The 21722-nt window shown below is 46.7% G+C and overlaps 1 protein-coding gene across 1 annotated transcript in view; it reads right to left on the bottom strand.

Moving 5' to 3' along the window:
- The window catches only part of EFR3A (EFR3 homolog A), a 78329-nt gene extending 56951 nt beyond the window's left edge, over nucleotides 1-21378 (bottom strand). Inside the window, exon 1 of the mRNA XM_075549250.1 lies at nucleotides 21186-21378. Within this exon, the coding sequence (XP_075405365.1) occupies nucleotides 21186-21195 (10 nt within the window). The 5' untranslated portion in view covers nucleotides 21196-21378. The remainder of the gene's footprint in view (nucleotides 1-21185) is intronic.
- Between the last annotated feature and the right edge of the window lie 344 nt (nucleotides 21379-21722).

A 21722-nucleotide genomic window follows, 5' to 3' on the forward strand; every position in this document is an offset into this window, starting at 1 on the left:
TATTTGCATCTCGCTGCACCTTTTCTACATTGTTCTAGGGCTGTTTACATCAGAAACAATAGCAGGAGTGTTGACTGAGACCTTCTGAGCCTGGTGTACGTGGCCCTCCTCTACTGAGTACTCTGGAGACCTTGTTCTCACCCCTCTGCTGGATCAATGAGGAAGCAGAGGCTGCAAGAGGCACCCCAGCCCACCAACACACTGCTGGAGACCACCCCAGACTCGATGACAGCACGGGCTAAAGGCACACAACACTCAAATACTAGACAATTCCAAGGATACTTGAAAACAGGACCACTTTCTATGAACTAGGACCCATAGACAAGGCGGCAAGAATATGTCTGAAGACCAGAAGAGGCCCCACATTACTGTGAAAGGAAGTAACAGCAAGCTGCTCAGAAGGGGGGAGACCAGACCAAACCAAACCAAATGTGCCTCCTTGGCCGCTTACTAGAAAATGAGAAGTTACAACTCTTGAGTAGATCAATGAAACTAGCTTGACATTTTTTCGATGACTTTGGTTTCAATACATGCATCAGGAACTACAGACGATGTGCAGTTGAAATGACTGTGGCAGTCATCAGGAAAGGGCACTGTGGACCACGGTAAGTCAGAGAGTAGCATACGAACAAGCAAGCACAAGAACAGGTGACAGAAAAGCATTGGACTTACTCAGACACAGAAACGCAGTGGACTCCCTGGGTGAAGTAAACTCATAAGGCTTTTCAAGGTCAGCAGCAGGTACTTGAACATAGTCTTTCATGTTGTCTGAGACTATTTCCCAGTCGATCTTCCTGTGTCTAGGTCCGTCTACCTACTGGTTCAGGAAGCACCTAGTTCACTTTACTTGTAATTAATTAGCAGAGGGTTCTAAAGTACTGTTGCTTATCTCACTTGTCCCTGACATCAAATATAAAGCTATCAAGCTCTTGACAATATCCATATCAAATTCTACTAGCAAGGCCAAGTAACTTAAATAAGGGACAACTGAAGTCCCTAGACTGGGAGTTTAGAAAAGCAGACTTTCATAGTTTAAGAAAATAAATCTATGGCCTCCCCTTTCCCTTAGAACATTTGTTTTAATTCTTCATTATCTCAGGAGCCCTGGAGGCACAGTTAGTTATGCGCTGGGACTCTTAACTGCAAGGCCAACATCTGAACCTACCAGCCACTCCATGAGATCAAGCTTCCTGCTCTTGGACAGACTGACAGACTCTGAAACCCACAGGAGGTAGTTCTACGCCATGGGGGTAGAACTATAAGGTCACTGTGAGTCAGAACTGACTCAGTGGCAGTGACTTTGGACATTTGGTATCTTTTTTATTTTTATTTATTTTAAAAAATCATTTTATTGGGGGATCATACAACTTTTTTTCAAATTACATTTATTTATAAAATAATTTTATTGGGGGCTTTTACAGCTCTTATAACAATCCATACATCTATCAGTTTTTTTAACCAGACTTTTATTTATTTTCTTTTTCTTTTTTTTAATCATTTTATTAGGGGCTCATACAACTCTTATCACAATCCACATATCCATACAAATGTGTCAAGCACATTTGTACATTTGTTGCCATCATTCTCAAAACATTTGCTTTCCACTTGAGCCCTTGGTATCAGCTCATTTTTCCCCTCCCACCCCGTCACCCCGCTCCCTCATGAACCCTTGTTAATTTATAATTTATTATTGTTATGTCTTACACTGTCCTATGTCTCCCTTCACCCATTTTTCGGTTGTCCATCCCCAGAAGGAGGTTATATGTAGATCCTTGTAATCGGTTCCCCCTTTATACCCCACCTTCCCTCCACCCTCCCAGTATCGCCACTCTCACCACTGGTCCTGAAGGAGGGATCATCTGTCCTGGATTTCCTGTGCTTCCAGTTCCTACCTGTACCAGTGCACACATTCTCTGGTCTAGCTGTATTTGTAAGGTAGAATTGGGATCATGATAGTAGGGTGGGGGTGAGGGGGGCGAAGCATTTAAGAACTAGAGGAAAGCTGTATGATTCATTGTTATTACACTGCACCCTTAACTTCTGATCTCTTCCACCAAATTCCTCCCTTGAGCTTCTGTACCATCTAGTTTTGACCTCTTCCCAATCTTCTTCGTTTCAAAGGAAGGGGTTAAGTAGGAACAGGGCTTCCGAAAGTTCATGGAAAAATTCCATTACTTTTCAGCTCCATTTTCCCCATAAATATTTTGATACTCTCAGATATCACAAAAACCCTCAACTAACTGGCCCGCCTGAGCAACATGAGTTCTTCCTTCCCCCTTAATGACTTCAAGGACACAAAGGAGAATGCAAGCCCTCATTCTCTCCCAACCACCACCACCCACTGCCAGCTAGTCAATTCAACTTAGCAACCCTTTCCCACACCATAAATCTTTACAGGGGCTGACAACAGCATCCTTTTTCTCCTGCACAGCAGCTGGAGGGTTGAACTAATGGCTTTGCAGTGAGCACTGATTGTGAGGCACCAGGAGGAGGAAAACAGGATGTCCCAGGGAGATCACCAATTCATGAGAAAACAGAAGCCAGAAAGGAAAGACCACAACAAATGGGACTGGGAGAGAAATAAGACCAAGGCCAGTTCCAGGCTGCAAATGGTGGCAGTGGGCAGACAGGCCTCAGGGAGCAATCCCTTCGCTGCGGCTTCCCTGCACCCTTGTCCTGAAATGGGGAAAAGCTGCAGCTTACCTCTCAGGTTAACCAAACTCACTGCCTCTGTCTCTCCATCCTGGCACCCGTCATGAGTCCACTGTGCTTCTCCATGTGCGGGCCCGTCTGTCCTGCTAGAGTTGGAGACCCTCATCCACAGGGCCCGCGGGGCTTACTCCTTCTGGTCCACGCTGCCCAAGAGCAGGCAGGACAAAAAGTTTCCTTCATGAGTCAGAGCTCACTGGTACAGGAAATAAAGTGGTATTCAGACCTGCTCTGATGTGCGCTATAAAAGTTAGGGACCCCAGGAGCCCAGGAGCAGTGAGGAAAGTACACTGTATATGGCCCAAACTAAATAGAGGCCAGGACGGGACGACACTGCTAACAAACAGATGGCATCGGAATCAACTCCTGCTTTATTTTCAGGTCTAGAGGAAGCCACGGATAACCAAGGTGAAAGGAGACAGGCTATTTTTCTACTCAAAAAAATTGATCACTTCTAGAACCTTAGCTCTGTGGTATCCAAATTCCTTTCAATGAGTCTGTCTCACACAGGTTTCCTTCGTGGTTAACATTACAAGTCATGCTGTTTATTCAGTTAGCTTCACACAACTGAAATAATTGAGAGCTCTTATAGTCGCACACACGCCCTTGTCAGGTGTAGACAGCACCTGTAATGAGTGCTGACCTTGCACATCACCGATACAGAGCACTGAGCTTAGAGTTTTAGCAATTCCAAGGGGATTCCACTTGAACTACTAATCTTGAAAACACTTGAGGACAAGATATATCCGAGGTCAAATGGGCCACTTGGCCGTAAGGGTGACAGAAGTTGGAGGATAGAAAGAGTACTCAGAGGGCACATGAAAAACTTGTTTAAAAGGCATGCACTTGAGCTGGAAGCCCTCCCCGTGGGGGGGGGGGGGGGAGGTGTGCTCCGAGAAGTGAAGGCTGACCCAAGAGGGCAGACAGGACGGATGCAATGGGGCCCAGAGGGAGGATGCTGTGCTCAGATGGCACTTGCCCAGGAGAAGCCAAGCCATCTACTGCAAGGGGCTGGAGAGATGCCAGTGTAGGGGGGGATACGGGTAGAGGGGTGAGCAGGCATCTTAAGGGAGCATCAAGTAGGTTTGGTGACTAATTAGTTACAAGGTCAAAAGAAAAGGAACGAAGGGGAGTTTTATCTTGAGGAAAGTAGCCCTCCTAAAAGGATTCTAATCCATTAGAGGAGTATTTCATTGCACACTTCTTTCCACGTGTAATTCTATACCTTCTCCTCTTCCATTCTCAACTTCACCTTATGGAAAAGGAAAGGGCAATAAAGGAAAGAAACGGGATCCGAGCTCCAATTTCTCTTAGCAGACGGGCTTCTCTCTTCTGTGCCACCCCTGGCTAGGCAAGGTGCCCTCTGCGGCCACACCTGAGCACCCTGTCCACACTACGGGCACATCTCCGCCCCCTGCTCTTCTCAGATGCTGCCTTTGTTCACAAATGGGAGGTGGCTGGCAGTCCGCAAGGACTGTCTCTCGGAGCCATCTCTCCAACAGCTCAGGCTTACTGTGCCAGTCTCACAATATTCCAACGTTTTTCACAACGCAGTGACACCCTGCCAACAGTGTCAACCTAACTTGCACATGAACAGAGAAAGCAGACTATTCTCTGGGCGTGCTTTAAAGCCCTCTCCGCTTTACAGCAGGGGTCTGAGACCTAAGTAAGATATGCTTAGAAACAGAGTGACAGCTTTCCTTCTTAGTCAACTACTGATTAACCTATAGTTGACATTCAATCTTCTCACCTCCATTACTGCAGTGCTTAAGAGAAAAAGGTATTAAGAGAACTTACTCCCCCTTTTCTTACATTCTGCCACATCAATTGTGACTCACAACAACCCTACAGGACAGAGGCGGCTGCGCCCAGAGCTTCTGAGGCTGCGTAATGACCATACCCTCCTCCGTGGAGGGGCTGGCTGCCACCCATTCTCCTACTTGTCGCTAGGTGCTATATGGGTGAGCATGCTCTGACTCAGCAGCCCTACGCACCCAGCCGAGACACTGCCGGGTTCTGCGTCAGCCCACGGCTGCAGCCACTGTATCTATCTGTTTCCCCTCTTTACAAGTAGTTAATTTACAGATTTCTATTTAGACTCAACCTCATCTGGAAATAAAAAAATTAGGACAGCTGAGTTACACAAGGACAAGAGCAATAAAATACAGAATACATAATTCTGGTTTTTAGAAAACAGCATTGGACTGACTCTTTGAAAGCTTCTGGAATCATCATCTGGTTGGGGAAAAAAAATTCATGGTAAAAGCAGTAAATGGAGTTCCCTGCTCCTCTCTCCCTGTTCAGTCTACAGTGATGCAATGGTAGAGCCTGAAGGCAAGGCTGCCTCAGGCAGGTGCTCGCCTCTGTCCTCCATAAGGCAGGACCCGCCCTGAGTCCTGCCAGGCCACAAGCCTCTCCAAAGGAGCCTGGCAAGGGTGTGTGCCACAAATAGTTTTCAAGACCAGGATCTTCCGGGATGGATTTCCAGGCTATAGGTGTGGTGTTGACTGACAGTGTGTATTTGTAGCTATCTGAAGAAGAATCTCCAGGAGTACTTTCAAAACTGAGTCTTCCCTGGGCTCCCCAGAACCGTGTGAACCAGTTCTGGGGTTGGAATTCTGAGTCCCTCATCACAGCTTGCAGGCACCCAAGGTTGGGGGTCCACAGCTCTGGAGAACCCCCCTCCAGGGTAAGGACTTACAGAGCTTAGAGAATATATTTTAATTTGTGTACTTTGGGTATTTGGGAAGATGTTTTCTCGAGCGTATGCAAGGGAGAAAAGTGAGCGCAGAGGCACCCCCCCCCCCCCCGCCGCCCCGCGCCATAAGACAGATGGGCACAAGCACAATGGGCATAACAGTTGTGAGGGCGGTGCCGGACTGGGCAGAACTTCACCCTGGGCCCTGAGGATTACAAGAGGCAGAGCAGAATCAATGCCCCGAACGAGAATCCACAGGATGATCTTGGGCATTACAATCAATGAATTCCGCAGAGCACCATATGGGACACCATGTGAATGGGGCGACAAGAACTGCCGGGCCGAGGTGTGCAGACGCACTCAGGAGAGAGGGGCCAAACTATGCAGTTATTTGTGAGCGCATAACACTGTGCAGGGGGCTTCAGAGAAAGGCTTCCGTGGCATGTAAAGCAAATGATCATATTTTGGCAAAACCCTCTCATTGCTGGTCCTTAATTGTCTTGAGTGTGAAATGCGCAAATAAAAATCATGTGAATGGCCTACAAAGCAGACGAGACTGTAACTGCTGGCATTAGAAAATATGCCAATTACAGTAAAGCAGATCAACAAAGACTTCAACAAGTTAAATGTCAAAAATGTGAAATTGCTGTTCTGCAGAATTTGAACTTTTAATTACTCAGAGAAAGATCCCCACCCTCCAAATGCCATCTCATGTGGGCTCAACTGATGGTGGCCCTACATGTATCAGAGAAGGCTGTGCTCACAGGGTCTTCAATGATGGCCTTCAGATCTTCTGAGACACCTCGCAATAGACTCCAGTCTCTAACCTTTCAGTTAGCGGCTGAATGTGTTAGTCACTCAGATTAAAAATAATAATAAAAGCGGGGGCGGGGGGTGGAGGGACGACTTGCTAAGTCAGTCTCAAACAGCAACCACCACCCTCGCGCTCACTGCCGTGCCATCGGCGCTGACTCTTTAAAAACCCCTTTCACTGGCTACAGTTAAACCGAAAGGGCCCTGGTGGCATGGCACGTGTGTGAAGCGTGACTGGGTTGCCAACAGGAAGACTGGCTGATGGAACCCAGCAGTTGCTCCACTGGAGAACGATGAAGCAGTCTGCTTTTAGAAGGATTCCCAGCCTCAGCCACCCTCCAATGCAGAATGCAGTCGTGGGGTCACAGGAGTGGGAATGGCCTCTCCGCAGGGGGTCTACCTAACTACTGAGTCCTTTGTAAATCAGAGGACCTGCTTAGTAACCGGAGCCCACGGGAAGCCCTGGTGATTGTCAGCAGCGTCCTTCCCACACTGCACTGGGGCAAAGACACTAAGCAGGTGGTTGTTACCTCAATATTTTTGTGGGTTTGGTTTTTACTCATTTCTAGGCTTTGATACCCCTGGTCCCTCCCCCAGAAGAATTAACTTGTCATGCAGGTGACAAGCAAGTCTACTGAAGCTCTTGGAAAAGAAAACACTTAATACTAACACCAGATGAATGCTCCAAGTTCAAACCGTGGCTGACAATAATAGCCTTTTATTCGTCTTTGGAATACACCTGAACGTGGTGGTTCCAATTTGCAGAAGTGGAAAAAGGAAAAAGCTTGACATTTTCCCAGATGCCTTGGAAAGACCTGAGAAGTTTACGTAAGACAAAATGAACAATATAGGTTGAGCAGCTATTTCTGTATTTGTGCTTGTATGAGATAGAAATGCATTTATATATTAAGTAAAAAAGTATTGCTACTGGGCTTCCAGTACGTGCGCTGGTTGATTCCAAACAAAATGTGGTGAAAGCTGTCTCTGTGGTCAAGGGGTGGCTGCAGACAAGCTCCCTCGGTCACGCATGGCTCGGTCTCCTGAGGGCGCCTTCCTGAAAAAGGTCCAATCCAAACAGTGGTTTCCGAGGGGAACTGCTGGGCCAGTTCAACAAAAGGCAGAGACGTCAGCTCAGAGGTTATGATTCTGAGGGCATGCTCTCTAGATTTTCTAAATAGATACGGCACCCGGGGCGGTCACATGGGCTTATTAGGAGTCATGTTATGAAGACTGAAAAGTGCATTGGTGAGAAAAAGTTAGGAGTGTCTTGCTGAGGACCTACTTTCCCCGTGACAACGCGCCAGCTCACTCCTCAGGGTAGGAAAAGCCATCCTCTGAGAACTTCATTGGGACACCTGACCGCATGCATCCCCGCTGTCCTGATCTTGCCCCTGCAAACTCTTTTCTGCTCCGTGGACTCAGAGAACATATGAAAGCAGCGTGATGTGCGCCTCTGAGGATGCCCACACTGCCATTTTGACAGCACTAAACGCTCAGGGGAATGCTCCGGGAGACGGGAGCATCGACTTTGGAAGGATATACACCCAGGCAGAGGGCATGTGGACATGCAATAGCATCCCATGTCTACTTAATAAGTTTTGATGATGTTGTAACAACACCTTTTGACTTACCCTAGCATGTGTATGTGCGTGTGTGTGTGTGTGTGTATGCATGCTCACAATAAAAAATCAAGAGACTTGATAAAATGGCTACAGGGCTTGCTCTACCCTCCAAAAATCCTACTCCCACCAGTCAGTTGCCAGCCATTTTGATGCATTTAACCTACATTCAACACACTTAGACACATAGGTGAAAGTCATGGGTCAAGGGTCGCATAGCCAAAAGTGATGGAGCCTGCTTATATCGCACACTGCCTTTTTAAATCTGTCTCCTTTAAAAAATTTTTAAAACATAATTTGAATTGGAGAATCAAGCAACATAATCAAGATATTTCACAGCTGCCAAAAGTCTACAATGGTCACTTCTAGTTCTCTAAACGTACAGAAAAAGAGGTACAAGTCAGATGGTGAAGAAGGGAGAAGTGACACCCTCCTCAAGAACATGTCACGTAACAAAATGCTCCACTTCAGGAAATTCTCTTCCTTTCTACCCTGGCTCCTTGACACTACGAAGGCCCAAAGAATTCAGAGCATGCATTGGAGAGCCACAGAAGAGCCTCTGCCAGGCTGGTAAAAACCTCTAGAGAAAGTCACTAGCACATAGTGCTCGCCAATGCAGCTGCCTCGGGTAACCCCAAACTCCGCTACCATCAGAGCCAGCTCCCACTCATCTCGACCCTACAGGCCACAGAGGAGCCGCTCCGTGAAGTTTCTGAGGCTGTCAATCTTTGCACAACAGGTAGCCTCATCTTCATCCCATGGAGTTGCTGGTGGATTTGAACTGCTGGCCTTGTGGTTTTCAGGCTGATGTCTAACCCACAGCACCACCTCCAGGGCTCCGTATTGCTACCTCCAACCCCCCCCCTCACCCCACCCCCCGCCAAACTCCAGTGTTATCCATCCATTCCGACTCACAGCGACCCTACAGGGCAGGGCAGAACTGCGTCAGTTTCCAAAGCAGTCAATCTTTGGAGAAGCAGCGGGCTTCATCTTTTTTCCTAGGGGTAGCTATATTTGAACCACCAACCCTTTGGTTAACACACAACCTGCTGCGTCACCATGTATAGGGGGGTAGAGTTTGGTGCCTTCACAAAAGCAAAAGGACTGGTGGCTGCCCTGGGCACCAGCTTGCAACAGCACAGAACTGTGCACTTAGGGTTTCTGTCTGCGAGTCTCCCCCGGAGATCAAGGAAAAGGCTGCTCCCAGACCTGTATTTTAAAAATGTATTTTGAAAATGGTCAGCTTTGACTCCTGGCCCATTTTTGCTCAGTAACAATAGGTGGGAAGTTTTTGCTTTATTACAATTTGAGTGAGTGGACCGGTTGGGTTAACTTTCCCTGCTACATATTAAAATGCCCATAATCAGAATTTGGAAGATACTGGACACTTACCAAATGTTTACACCTATAAATATATTGTGCATATTTCCAAATTCAAGGAGTCTAGGTAACACGTAGATAAAGTGCTCAACTGCTAATGGAAAGATGGGTGGGTCCAACCCAGGAGAACAACATGGCCGCCAACTGCGGTTAAACGTCTGCAGCCTTGGGAACTCATGAAGCACCTACGCGCTGTCCTAAGGGTGACTATGAGTCAGAGTTGACTCAATGGCAGTTGGGCTGGGCTAAGCTTAAAAATCCAGATAAAAATATCTTTACAATTACAAGGTGACCAAGAACCGGAATTGCAGAATCATTGCACTCACTACTTTTAATTTTAGCAAGTCTCCTCATATTTAGCAAAGTATGAATCCCACTGAGTCAAAATCTGGGGGAATCAATTCCGCTAGGAAGCAGATAGCCAGGAGGCGTGGCATCAGGGACTCTGAGAGACACAGACAAGGGCACCTGGGTACACTACCGTCCCCACTCACACCAGCTCCAGGGGGAGTCACCCAGGTATGCACTGAAAGTTGGATGGGTACACAGCTGTGGTGCAGGCACACAATGCACAATTATCCAGCCAAAAAGAGAAGTGAAATTCCAATATGGGTGCATCTTCCTTGCAAGCATTCTACTGAGTGAAAAAAAGTCAAGACACAAAAGGACCAAATACTGTACAATCTCACTTTGATGAAATACCTACCAGTGGGCACTGTGTGTGCTTACCAGGGGGTGCAGTGGCACAGACATAGGGCCAGCTCCCAGGAGACTCTGGGTTTGTTTGGAGTCATACAGAACCTTCAGAAATGCAGTGGTGGTGGGGACACCGCATGATACATGTGCTTACTTAATGTTACTGACCTCTGCACATCACAAATGCTCATACTGTAAACTTCTGGACATATATACTATGCAGGGAGAAGGAAAGAGAGGACATCTGGGAACTCACATTTGGAGTTTGTCCAGGCAACTCTTGGGAGTGGCCAATGAACATACAAACCAATTCCTTCCGTATTAATTAAAACAAACATAACCACAAAAACCCAAAACAAACACACTGCCATCACACTGATCCCAACTCACAGCACTCCTACAGGACAGTAAAGAATGTTCCTTACACATTCCAAGCTGTCAATCTTTACAGGCGCAAGACAGCCTCATCGTTCTCCCATGAACTGACTGATAAAGACTTGAAATACTGACCTTGCGGTTAGCAGCCCAATACTTAACCCATACCACCACAGGGGCTCCTTATATTCCTGAAGTTGCTTCCTAAAGATCCTTACTTTCCTCCTGTATACCAATTGTGACCTTAATATTTATTGGAAATACTAAGGTTACAATTGAGTATTCTGAGCAACTGTACAGTCCACAATGAAAACCTGGGTAGGAAATTAAAAGGGTTGGCGAGAGGAGAGCTCAGTTTAAAAGATAATTGTAGTAAATATAATTTCTGCCAATTTATTGATCTAATACCTTCATAAGCATAAATAATGACCAGCAGACAATGAAAGACTAATTAGGATGGTTTGGTTGCTTTTAATTACAAATCTTCTTCATATTCACAAGGAGGGTAAGAGTTATTTCAGGCACAGCTCCAAACAGCTCTAAAGTACCTAAATTTTCAACAATTAAAAAAAAATGTCCTTATTACTCATAGAGTAACAAAAGTGTTAAATCTGTGGGAGTGTTTGCAACACCGCAAATTATTTTAAGAATAAATTTAATATACTGACAGCATTGATTCTTCTTATAGATTTCACAACACCCACAGCATCTACGCCATATGTTAAAGGTTTTAATTTGAATTAAGACAACTGCATTTCTTGATTCAATAGCACCCAAAAAGGTAGGCCGCAATCAAACCCAGTAACAAGACTGTCACACTGCAATGGTAAGTACAGTGACTGAAAAGTGAAAGTTGGAAACAAAGATTGTTCAGCAGTAAAAAATATGACCTTGACAAAACTGACAGGAGAGATAAAAATGGACAAGACCAATGACCTGCTTATTGCAAATGTTTTCTTCAACAGAGAGCAACTATACAAGCAGACATCACCAGATGGAATATACAGGAGTCCGATTACTGTACCTATGAAAAGCGAAGATTGAGGGGCTCAATATCACTGATCAAAACTAAGCCAGGGGCCAACTGAGGAAAACATCAATTGCTCATACGCAAGTTTAAGTTGAAGCTGAGGACGATTAAAGCAAGGGACCAGAGCCAAAGTATGACCTTGATTATACCCCATATCTGAATTTAGAGACCATCTCAAGAAGAGATTTGTCACACTGCGCACTAATGACCAAGACTAGACAAATTATAGGATGACATCACGGACATCAAACGTGGAGAAAGCAAAAGGGGATTTAAAAAGAAAGGAAAAGAAAAAAGGACAACAAAGGATGTCAGACGAGATTCTAAAACTTACTTTTGTACAGTAGAGCTAAAACAAAAGGAAAAAATAAAGCAAAAAAGCTAAATGGAAAGATTTCAAAGGGCAGCACCGAAGAGAAAGTAAAACATTAAATGAAATGTGAGAAGACCAAGTTACAAAACCAAAAGGGAAGATGGCGGTGACTGTGAAAGTCAGGCTCAGAAAAATATGGCATCAGGATTGGAGACTCAGTAACAACCTGTGATACAACTTTGACCGCTGAAAGTAAGGAGGGCTCAAGGCACATAGTAAAGATTATACACTTCCCTGTTCAGTATGGGTTGTTCCTTAACACAAAGAAGACAAAACTACTCACAAGTGGACCAGTTAGCACCATCATGATGAATGCAGAAAAGTGAAAGCTGTCAGGGTTTCGTTTGACTTGAACCTGCAATCATGTACACGGAGACAGCAGTTGAGATAAAATGACCTACTGCACTGGGCAAATCGGATGCCGAGACCTCTTGCAAATGGTAAGGTGCAAAGACCTCACCTGAGAGCAAAGGGGAACCTAACTCAAGCACGGGGATTTTCAATTGCCTCATATGGATGTAGAAGCTGGACCACGAATAAGGAAGACACAAAAAGAACGGATGCCTTTGAATTAAGGTGCTGGCAAAGAATACCCACTATTCCATGGAATGCTAGAAGGATAAACAATCTGTCTTGAAAGAGGAACAGCAGAATACTCACTCAGCCAAGGACAGCTAGACAAACTCTCACTTCCTCTGCATATGTGTCAGACGAGACCAGCCCCCAGAGACAGGCACCGTGCGTGGTAACGAAGGTGGTCGGTGAGAAAGAAGGCCCTCGGGAGATGGATGGACACAGCGGCTGCAGCCATGAGCTCAAGCATGAAACAACTGTGAGGATGGCGCAGGACCGTGCAGTGCTTAGCTCTGTCCACAGTCCCTGTGAGTCAGAACCAATGTGCTGGTACCTAACAGCAACAACGTCTAAATAGGCAGTCTATTTTATGTCTCTCGCTATCCATCTTGAAGAGAGCCAAAAAAAGGACTTGCCTACGAGGTCTAGCTGAGTGAAAGCTCCAGGGAAGCAGAAAAAAGCTGCTCTACTAATGCAACCCATCAGTGCTTAGCATAACACTCGCCCAACTTCCAACTAAAACCTAACATTCTACACGGTTTGCATGGACTTAGTGTGCATATGAGATTTTAGGAACAGTAAAATCACCCCAGACACCTGAATTGTTCATGTACTATTTTAATCTGCTATAAATACATACTATAATCTTACATTAATCGTTAACCTTACATTTAATCCTACATTTACCTAAGAAGGCAAACTGATATTTTGAAATCAGTAGTCTTACATGGCTCATAAACCAACTCTGAAGACATCGGACAACTTCAATGTATTCCTAAATTTTCCTCAAGTTAAAGGTAAAGCCTATTAGTGATAAAATGAAAAAAACGTTCTGTGGTACGGTACTCTAAGGGAGGGCACCCTGGAATCTATACACATGTAGTATATTTTATTGCTAAAAACAGTAAAAAAAAAAAAAAAAAAGGACTTCATTTAATCTTGAAAATTATGATCAGTAGAAAACCATCTTACTCCTATGAAAATAATCAATCTCTTGCAAGAGTAAATTACAGAGCATTTTGGGATTTTAAAAAACCGAACAAACCCCAATCCTAGCTGTTGTGCATTCGTCTGTAGTGCCCGCCCTTCTGCAAACGTCCATCTGCAGCTTAGTGTGGTCAATGGTAGAATAATGACCTAAGAGCCAAGCATAAGAGGGTTTCCAAAAGTTGGAGACCAGAAATTCCAGTGTCTCTTAATCTCTTCTCCAACATTTTGATCCTGACAACTTGCTGATTCTCATGAAATGTTCTCCTCTAAAGCACAATCACAGACTGCGTTTACCCAAACAGCCCTAGACTAGTAACAATACTTTTAACATCCATTAAATAAATCCCTTGACTGTCAGATGTCACAAAGGGACTACTCTTCCGATGGCCATGTTTTTTGCCATATTTCCAAGGCCTCAGGAATTGACAATATCAAAGTAGACACCTCACCTTTCATTTTCTCTGCCAGGCAGGAGGTGAGAACCACTTACAGGTAAGTGCAGCCATAGCACAGAAAACTCTGCAGCAAACTGCCAAGACAGCCAACCAAAGGAGCCAATTAAATAGCCGCTAGTGTGAAGAATGCTTGACATCATCCAGAAAACCACTGTAGCAGCACCCCCCCCCCCCCACCAAGTTCAAGTGACAGAAGACAAAGGTGCTGTTGAAGAACTTACCAACTGGGAACAGAAGGCAGCAGGAACAATGGCATTCCGCAGACAGAGCACTGCATAAGACTGCAGACCAAAAGGCTTAAGGCTTCCCTTTAGAACAAAACAAGCTCAGGATTCAGAGGAATATTGTTAAAATAAACAAATAAATAAATCACCACCCAGCGCAGTGGGTCCTTCTTTAAGAAGAATGAGAGCCGCACTATCTCATAACAGCTGCAGACAGACGGACAGCAGAGGGGGAATGTAGCCGCATACACGGAGAGAGGAAAATCATATTAGCTCCTGCTTGCTTTAGAGCATATGCACGAGCTGGCTCATCTCAAGAACTGAACGAATCTGGCAAGCACAACGGATGAGAGCTCTGTGACAGCTCTGACATATTCATCACAGGAAAACACTCATGTTGTGATCCTACGCCCTTAGAATTGTGCTCACTCTGCAGTGCACACTCATTAAAAAAAATCCTACAAAATTCAATAAACCAAACCCACACAGGATGATTCATCTTAGCCTGCATTTTCATGATGGAAACTACTGCTTAATAATGCCATAATTATTTCATTCTCCCCCACCCCCACCCCACCCCCCAAAAAACTCACAAAACCTACGATTGATATGTAGAATGTCGTACGTATTATTTGCATTCCTGTTAAGGAACAGCTAAGTCCACCCACTCTGGCTCCAAGTCACTGACAGTGCTACCATTTCCTAGCAGATCAGAGAGCTAATGTTCTGCCTCCTAGCTCTCAAGCAAACCTGAAACTCAAGCCACTGCTGTAGGGCAGCTGCGGACCCCTACCGTACAGAGCACCACTGCCCCCTAGGGTTTCCAAGGCTGCCATCTTTGGAAGTCAACTGTCACAGCATCCTCCCAGGGAGCTCTGGGTGGGTTCAAACCACTGAAATTTCAGCAGGCAGCTGAGCTTCTAACCACTGTGACACCAAGCCTCCTTCACCACTACGTGCCCTGACTCATAGCAACCACTGCATACGAGTACAATCAGCCCTATTTGACCAATGACTCAAATTCTTTTTATGGGCTGAAGGAAGAACCAGTTTGGTACAATCTAGTTCATGTTGTTGAAAAAATTGGAAAAGTCATGCTAAAAGCTATAAAGATATTTTAAAACATTTTTATGGTTACATAATTAGTATATGATAACTACAGAAACTGACTGATCATGATATTATGAATACCTGGAAATCATAAATTACAGAGAAGGTGTTAAAAGAATTTATAATCCAACAGAGTTGGATGGTGACAGTTCACGATTCCACATCTGACCCGAGGTCAGGCAGCTTCCTTTTCACCTACCGTGTCTTGTCCATGTGCTCCGACCATGGAAAACGTTTGGAAGGAGCATGCTTAACGGCTGCTGAAAACCCCACTGGAAGGCTCTTCCATGCTGAACTCCCACCACTTCCCCATTTGGGATACCATCCTTTCTAGGTTTTCATGATTCTAAACATTACTGGCAGTTAATGTTTGTACAGAAAAACTTTGTCCAAAGGATGTTGTCCCAGAAGGGAAAGTACTGAATCAGCAAGTAGAAGCATCACTAGAGTGCTGACCAACAAATGACTTCCCAGACCCTGCCCTTCCTGATAGTGTGGAATGCATGACCTCCTGCTGTTGAGATGCCCCGCACTGATCAAGCACCTGCCATGACTTGGGCACAGTGCTAATCACAGGTGACAAGTGGTAAAGGAAACTGACAGGATCTGATGACTGTGAACTGGAGTACTGAAGAAAGAACTGGGACTTCTAAGTCCCACCAGTGTAGCTCCAATCCCACACTCCCACTTCCTGCTGTCTAATTTTTTTTTGGGGGGAAGGGGGTAACTGGAAGCTTAAAAAGAGGAGGAAAAGTGTTTTTTTTTAAAAGAGGAACCAAGAACGAGGAGCCAGAAGCAGAGTGCGCCTGAGATCTGTTTGTAGAGAAGTGGTAACAAAAGCAGGAACACCAGATGTAGCTGTACTGAGAGCAAGAGATGGTGACAGCTTCTCAGCTCATGGAACCAAGAAGGCTGGGTGCCTTTGGGTAGGAGACTGGCTTTCAGAGTCACTTAGTAACTCTAAAGGAACTATGAAACACTTGCTCAAGTTAAGGCAGAGACCAGAGGATCAGAAGGCTGAGCGACTGAGGACCCTGTTGGTATGGCTGAGAAAAGGCTCTGCCTACAAAAGAACTGCATCCTTATCATTTCAAATCCTTACCTGGAACCTCTTCACTTCCCTAATAAATCCCACAATCAGGGGAGAAAAAAAAAAGAGGAGAAAATACCACTTCCTGTCTTGAGGTATGTTACTTAACTTCTTCCTCGAAGTTTTCTCTCAATTGATAAAATAAGTCAAAGAGTACCTCCCTCAAAATGGGAGATTTAAATAAGATGCCGCCTGCAATGCACAAAGCACACTGCCTGGCATAAAACCAATACTCGGTGAATTCATATAACAACGACAATATATCTTTATCATTTGTTTAAAATACTCGGTAAACTGGAAGCTGTCAATATGGCTAAAAATAGAAAGCTGCTGCAAGTGTGCGTGTGATCTATGGGTTAATAGAATGCTAAGTTAAATGCTTCGTCGTATGACACAGCAAACCCTTCCTTAGTCTAAGGACTAAGTCCCTTAGACAAGGCCCTGGTGGTACCAACAATTAATACATTCAATACCTAATAGGTTAATCTGGTGGTTCAAATACACCCAGAGGTCCCTCAGAATAAAGGGCTGGTAATCTACTTCAGAAATAAAATCAGCCAGTGAAAACCCAATGGAGCACAGTTCTACTCTGACCCACACGGGTTTCTCAGGGTTGGAATTCATTCAACTGTAACTGGTGGTTACGTTCCCAGGAGCCTTCGTGGGTTCGACGGAAAGGGAGACCTGGGCAGCAACAGAGCCAAAAGGAGACTGTGGAGAGAAGGCTCTTCTGCTGCCACTTGACCTGCTACACAAGCACTGGCTGGGGGATAGAGAGTCCCAGAAAACACAAGTCTGCATCAACACAGTCTGCTTCTAGCTCATCCATCAGAGTGCCCAGGGCCCATGTTCCTAAATGGTCTGACAATGGATTGCTAACCGAACGCATCTCAACCAGCACGTCTTCACCATCCATTCACATTCTGCCTTGCTTTCAAAAGATGGGACTGAAAACAAATTCCGCATCACCCCCTCCTGATCACAGGCAAAGCAAACAAACACAGAAGGGCCATGTTGCCACAGCAGAACAAATCGGCCAAGATCGCAATGGCAACATCTAAATGTGAAGACAGTAGGAACCACAGATACAAACCAAGAGAAACGCTGAAAGCGAGCGGGAACACCTCCAGATCTAAAGGGTGGTCTGAGTACCTACAAACAGGAAAATTAACCTGACATGGCGAGCGGAATTCTTCCGTCACGTACAAGTTGGTTTCAAACACAGTAGTGGTGCCTCAGTTTCTAGGCCTCACAGTCGTGAAGCAACTTTTCACATAACAAAACGGGAGTACGTTTGACTGGATCTGCTTGGAGGCAAGTTGCTTGTAAACTAAAGAGCATAAACACAGGCTACAGCAAAGTTTAGCCTGTCTCTATTTAACATCCAGTTATCCAGTTAGCTTGTTAGCATCTATTTAATATCCAGTTATCCAGTTAGCAAGTTAGCATCTATTTAACATCCAGTTAGCTAGTTAGCATCTATTTAACATCCAGTTATCCAGTTAGCTAGTTAGCATCTATTTAACATCCAGTTATCCAGTCAGCTAGTCAGCATCTATTTAGCATTCAGTTATCCAGTTAGCTAGTTAGCATCTATTTAACATCCAGTTAGCTAGTTAGCATCTATTTAACATCCAGTTATCCAGTTAGCTAGTTAGCATCTATTTAACATCCAGTTAGCTAGTTAGCATCTATTTAACATCCAGTTAGCTAGTTAGCATCTATTTAACATCCAGTTAGCTAGTTAGCATCCAGAACAGTACAGAAGGAGAAACAAAATGCTCCTCTTTCTGGTACGCTCACAGTATGATTAAGTTTGGGCCAAGCTTACATTCATCATAGTTTAACTCCAGGGGGAGAGAAGCTAAACTATTATGAACTTAGTGCTATAGAAAAATATACATCTCCTATGCTCACTGTGCTTACTGCTTACTACAGGGGCCTGATCGCTTTGCTGTTCAAGTCCTCGCTGCTCCATGCGTGATTTCAGTCAGATCACTGAAACTCCTCTGGTCTCAGCCTTCTACTATCTTGATACAACAACTGCTTCAACCGTCAGTGCAATGTGAATTCTGGCACAGGGCTTGAAAATCTTCCAGATCAAAAGGTGTCTTTCTTTTGGTCACCTCAAGAGAGGATGAAATAGGCCTTTTGAGGAACAAGGTAGTGAATTCTAGGTTTGAAAAACCAGACCGACCACAGCTTTAAAATCAGAGCCTTCAGATAGCTGCAGACCACAGACCAAATACAGAATGACAGGGTCACAAACCTGGGCCCCAGCTTCCTGCTAGGGAGTCATTTTCCCAGAAAGAGTCCATGATGTCCAAGTGAACTCCAAGGAAGCTGGCAGGAGAAGGATGCTTCTGCAGGTGGGCAGTGTTTGACTTGCCTGGGTTCTACTTACACCAACAGTTTCAAGGACTGAGGAGCCAAACTGTAAATTAGCAAATAATGTTCAAAACCACAATAGTCAGATACAGGCCTTCTGAAATTTAGATACTGAAAGACCCTAGAGATAATTTCCAGGTGGTTCACTTTGCAGCAAAGCACTGCTTCTATATAGCTTAAATCCTGATGGATTAACTGGCCGAGCTCATAAATGAGACTAGTACCTCAGCTGACCTTGAAACACCACAACAAAGCAAAGCCTCTGCTTAAAGAGCAGTTTCTTCTTTAAAATAATCTTAACTCACTCAATGCCGACTCATAGTGATAGCAGTGGTTCTCAATCTTTCATACAGTTCCTCATGTTCTGGTGACCCTATATGTGGGCATATCTACAGGTGAGAGGACGCGCCTGGACAGATAGAGGAGCAGTGTCTCTGTTCCTAAGACCATCAGAAATATGGTCTTAAGGCGACCCCTGTGAAAGGTTCATTTGACACCCCCAAAGAGGTCACAACCCACAGGTTGAGAAGCGTTGCCCTATAGGATGAGGTAGAAGTGCCCCCCAACTTTCTGGGACAGCAACTATATACTGGAGTAGAAAGCTCTATCTTTCTCCATAAACAGTCCTGAAGTAAGTAATAATTCTGTAATTCCTGCTTCTTGGGATATACTGGAAATATATTTGGCGTGCCATTTGGTGTGCCAAATTTCTGACAGGTAAGCGCCTCGCCACTGCACTGCCCCAGCCATGTTGGCAACGCCGGCCTCCACGGGAGGGAAAAGGCAACATGAACACTGCTGGCATCCATCCAAAGCAGACTGTCATTCAGCCACAGAACACGTACCTGACCGAGACCAGCAATGATGGCGACAGTCAGACAAACCTAACAGGGACCTGGCCTGTCCAGTTCAGGCATGAAACCCACATTTGGCACCAGATCAACTACTGTGCAGAGGAAAAGACACATTTACAGAGAAACCTCCCTTCCTATAGTCACTCCGTAAAATCAGATGGCCCTGGAACATAGTTCATTAAAAATAAAAGTCTTCTAGGATGCTTAGATTGCCTTTGTATCCTTACATTTCATCTGACACCTCAACTCCCCATCTGCTCTGCTTTATCAGAAAGGAAAAGATTAATTTGTACCGTTGTTGACCTCCTCAACTTTGCAATGGAGAATGCAAACATGAATTTAGAGCCATCTTGACGATGGTGATGACATCTGAATTTCCACTTTCGATAAATGACATGAAAATAGAAACGCTTGACCCATTTACTAGATGGTAACTATGAGGATACAAGTTCACCCTGCCCACACAAGGAGGAGGAGTTCAAAGCAATCTTGATCTCCAGAGCATTACACACTCTTCCTAATATCCCCAAATAAGTCCAAGGCTGTATGTCTACAAAAATAAGGGCAATGAGATAAAGGAGTTCACCACAAATCAGGCTGACTGGGAACCTACTTACTAGGGCTGAAAGCTTCCACAAGGGACTCCTAATTCCACTTCAAATCAAGAAGAGGCTCTGGGATCACCAAGGCGCTTCCGGGTCAGGTCACGCGGAGTTTGCCTAGCTTGCACACATCCACTTGGTACGCTGGTTCAAAGTCACACTGCTGTCTATCTGGGTCATCTGAAAACGGGTCACTAGTGGAACTGTTGCACCTCCTTTGCCCATGATCCAGCAAGAGTGGGTACCCTGGCCCAGTACCTTCTAAACTTTGGGGTCCGTCTCTAACCCTTGGAGCGCTTGTTAGACAAGCTCCAGAGAATCAGTCCACAGGTCTGGGGAGGAACCCACCTGCCCGCGTGAATCTACACAGGTGGCCCTGGAGTCCCACTCAGCGTGCCTCATTAGATCCCCAAAGGGCACATTCTTCAACCACCAGGAACCAGAGGGTCAAGCCTACAGGAGAGTTTGGGGAGCCGCCCCAGGGCAGCACTGGGGCCACCTGAGGAAGGAAGAACTGGGACTTCTGGAGACTCACTGGTCCCCCACCTCCCCAACCCCACCCTCTGGGATCACCCTGGGATCCCCGAGGACACATTGGGACACCGCTCACAACCACCTCCAGCGGCAGTAGGACCACGGAGGTGGGGGGGCGCACCCCCTCAGGAACAGCACTGGGACCTCTGCGGATGCACTCGGGACAGAGACCACCACTGCCCCCACTGGGGAGCACTGGCTCACTCGGCACCGCCCTCCCTCCCCCCGCCCCCCCCCCCCCGAGCTGCACTGAGACTCCAGCGGACGCTCTTCGACATGGGCCCGGGGGCGGCACTGGGACCCACCGCGCCGCCAGGCATTTCCCCCGAAGCCCCGGAAAGCTGAGCAGCGGCGAGCCCCTGCGCCAGGGCCTGCCCTTTTAAAGTCCGACCACGGGGCCACGTAGCCACCGGCTCTGCCCCTTAACAGCCAGGCGGCCAGAGCTGGGGCCTCAGTTTCCCCTTCCGTGAAATGGGGCGCACGCCGCCCGCCCAGAGAAAGCGAAGCCGAAACGAAAGCAGCCGGGCAGACGGCGGCCACTTCCTGGCGGTTCCCCGCCCGCCCCGGCTCCCCCGGCCGCCCTCCCGCGGACGACCCTCCGAGGGCGCGCCCAGCCGGCCGGCCGCCGCCTCCCAACGACCCCCGCCGGCCCGAGCCTCGGCGGCCACTCACGGGTGGGCATGGTGACCCCGAGGCGCGATCGCCGCCGCACCAGCACTCAGCGGGGCCTCGCGGGGCGGGCCGGCAGCACCATAGCGGGCCGCGGACACCCGACGGGTCGAAGGGCGAAGAGCGAACACAGACAGCGCGCCTCACGTAGCGAAGCCAAGCCGCCTCGGCCGGCCCGGGTCCGCGCCGGACGACGCGCCGGGCGTCCCGACGCACGTGACGTCATCGCGCCGCTGCCCGGGTCCCGCCCACTGCGGGCGGGGCGAGCGGGCAGGGAGCGGATCCCGCGGGGCGGGGAGGGAAGGGGGCACTGGGGACGGAAGGGGGCAATGGGGCCAGCCGCCGGGGGCCTCTCCTGCTTTTGCTGTTCTTTAAGACTCCGCTGGCCGGAGTAGCCTTCGCGGGGGCGCTTTAGCGCCATCATGGTGGCATGGTTGTGACTGCCCGCCTCGTTGCTCTCGGTGCATTGCGTGCCTGCGGCTCTTCTTCTGCACCCGTTTAACTCGGCGGCGTAGCTATTTTTTGCTGGCGGGACAGTAG

Source organism: Tenrec ecaudatus, chromosome 5, assembly GCF_050624435.1.
Source record: "Tenrec ecaudatus isolate mTenEca1 chromosome 5, mTenEca1.hap1, whole genome shotgun sequence".
Taxonomy (NCBI): Eukaryota; Metazoa; Chordata; class Mammalia; order Afrosoricida; family Tenrecidae; genus Tenrec; species Tenrec ecaudatus.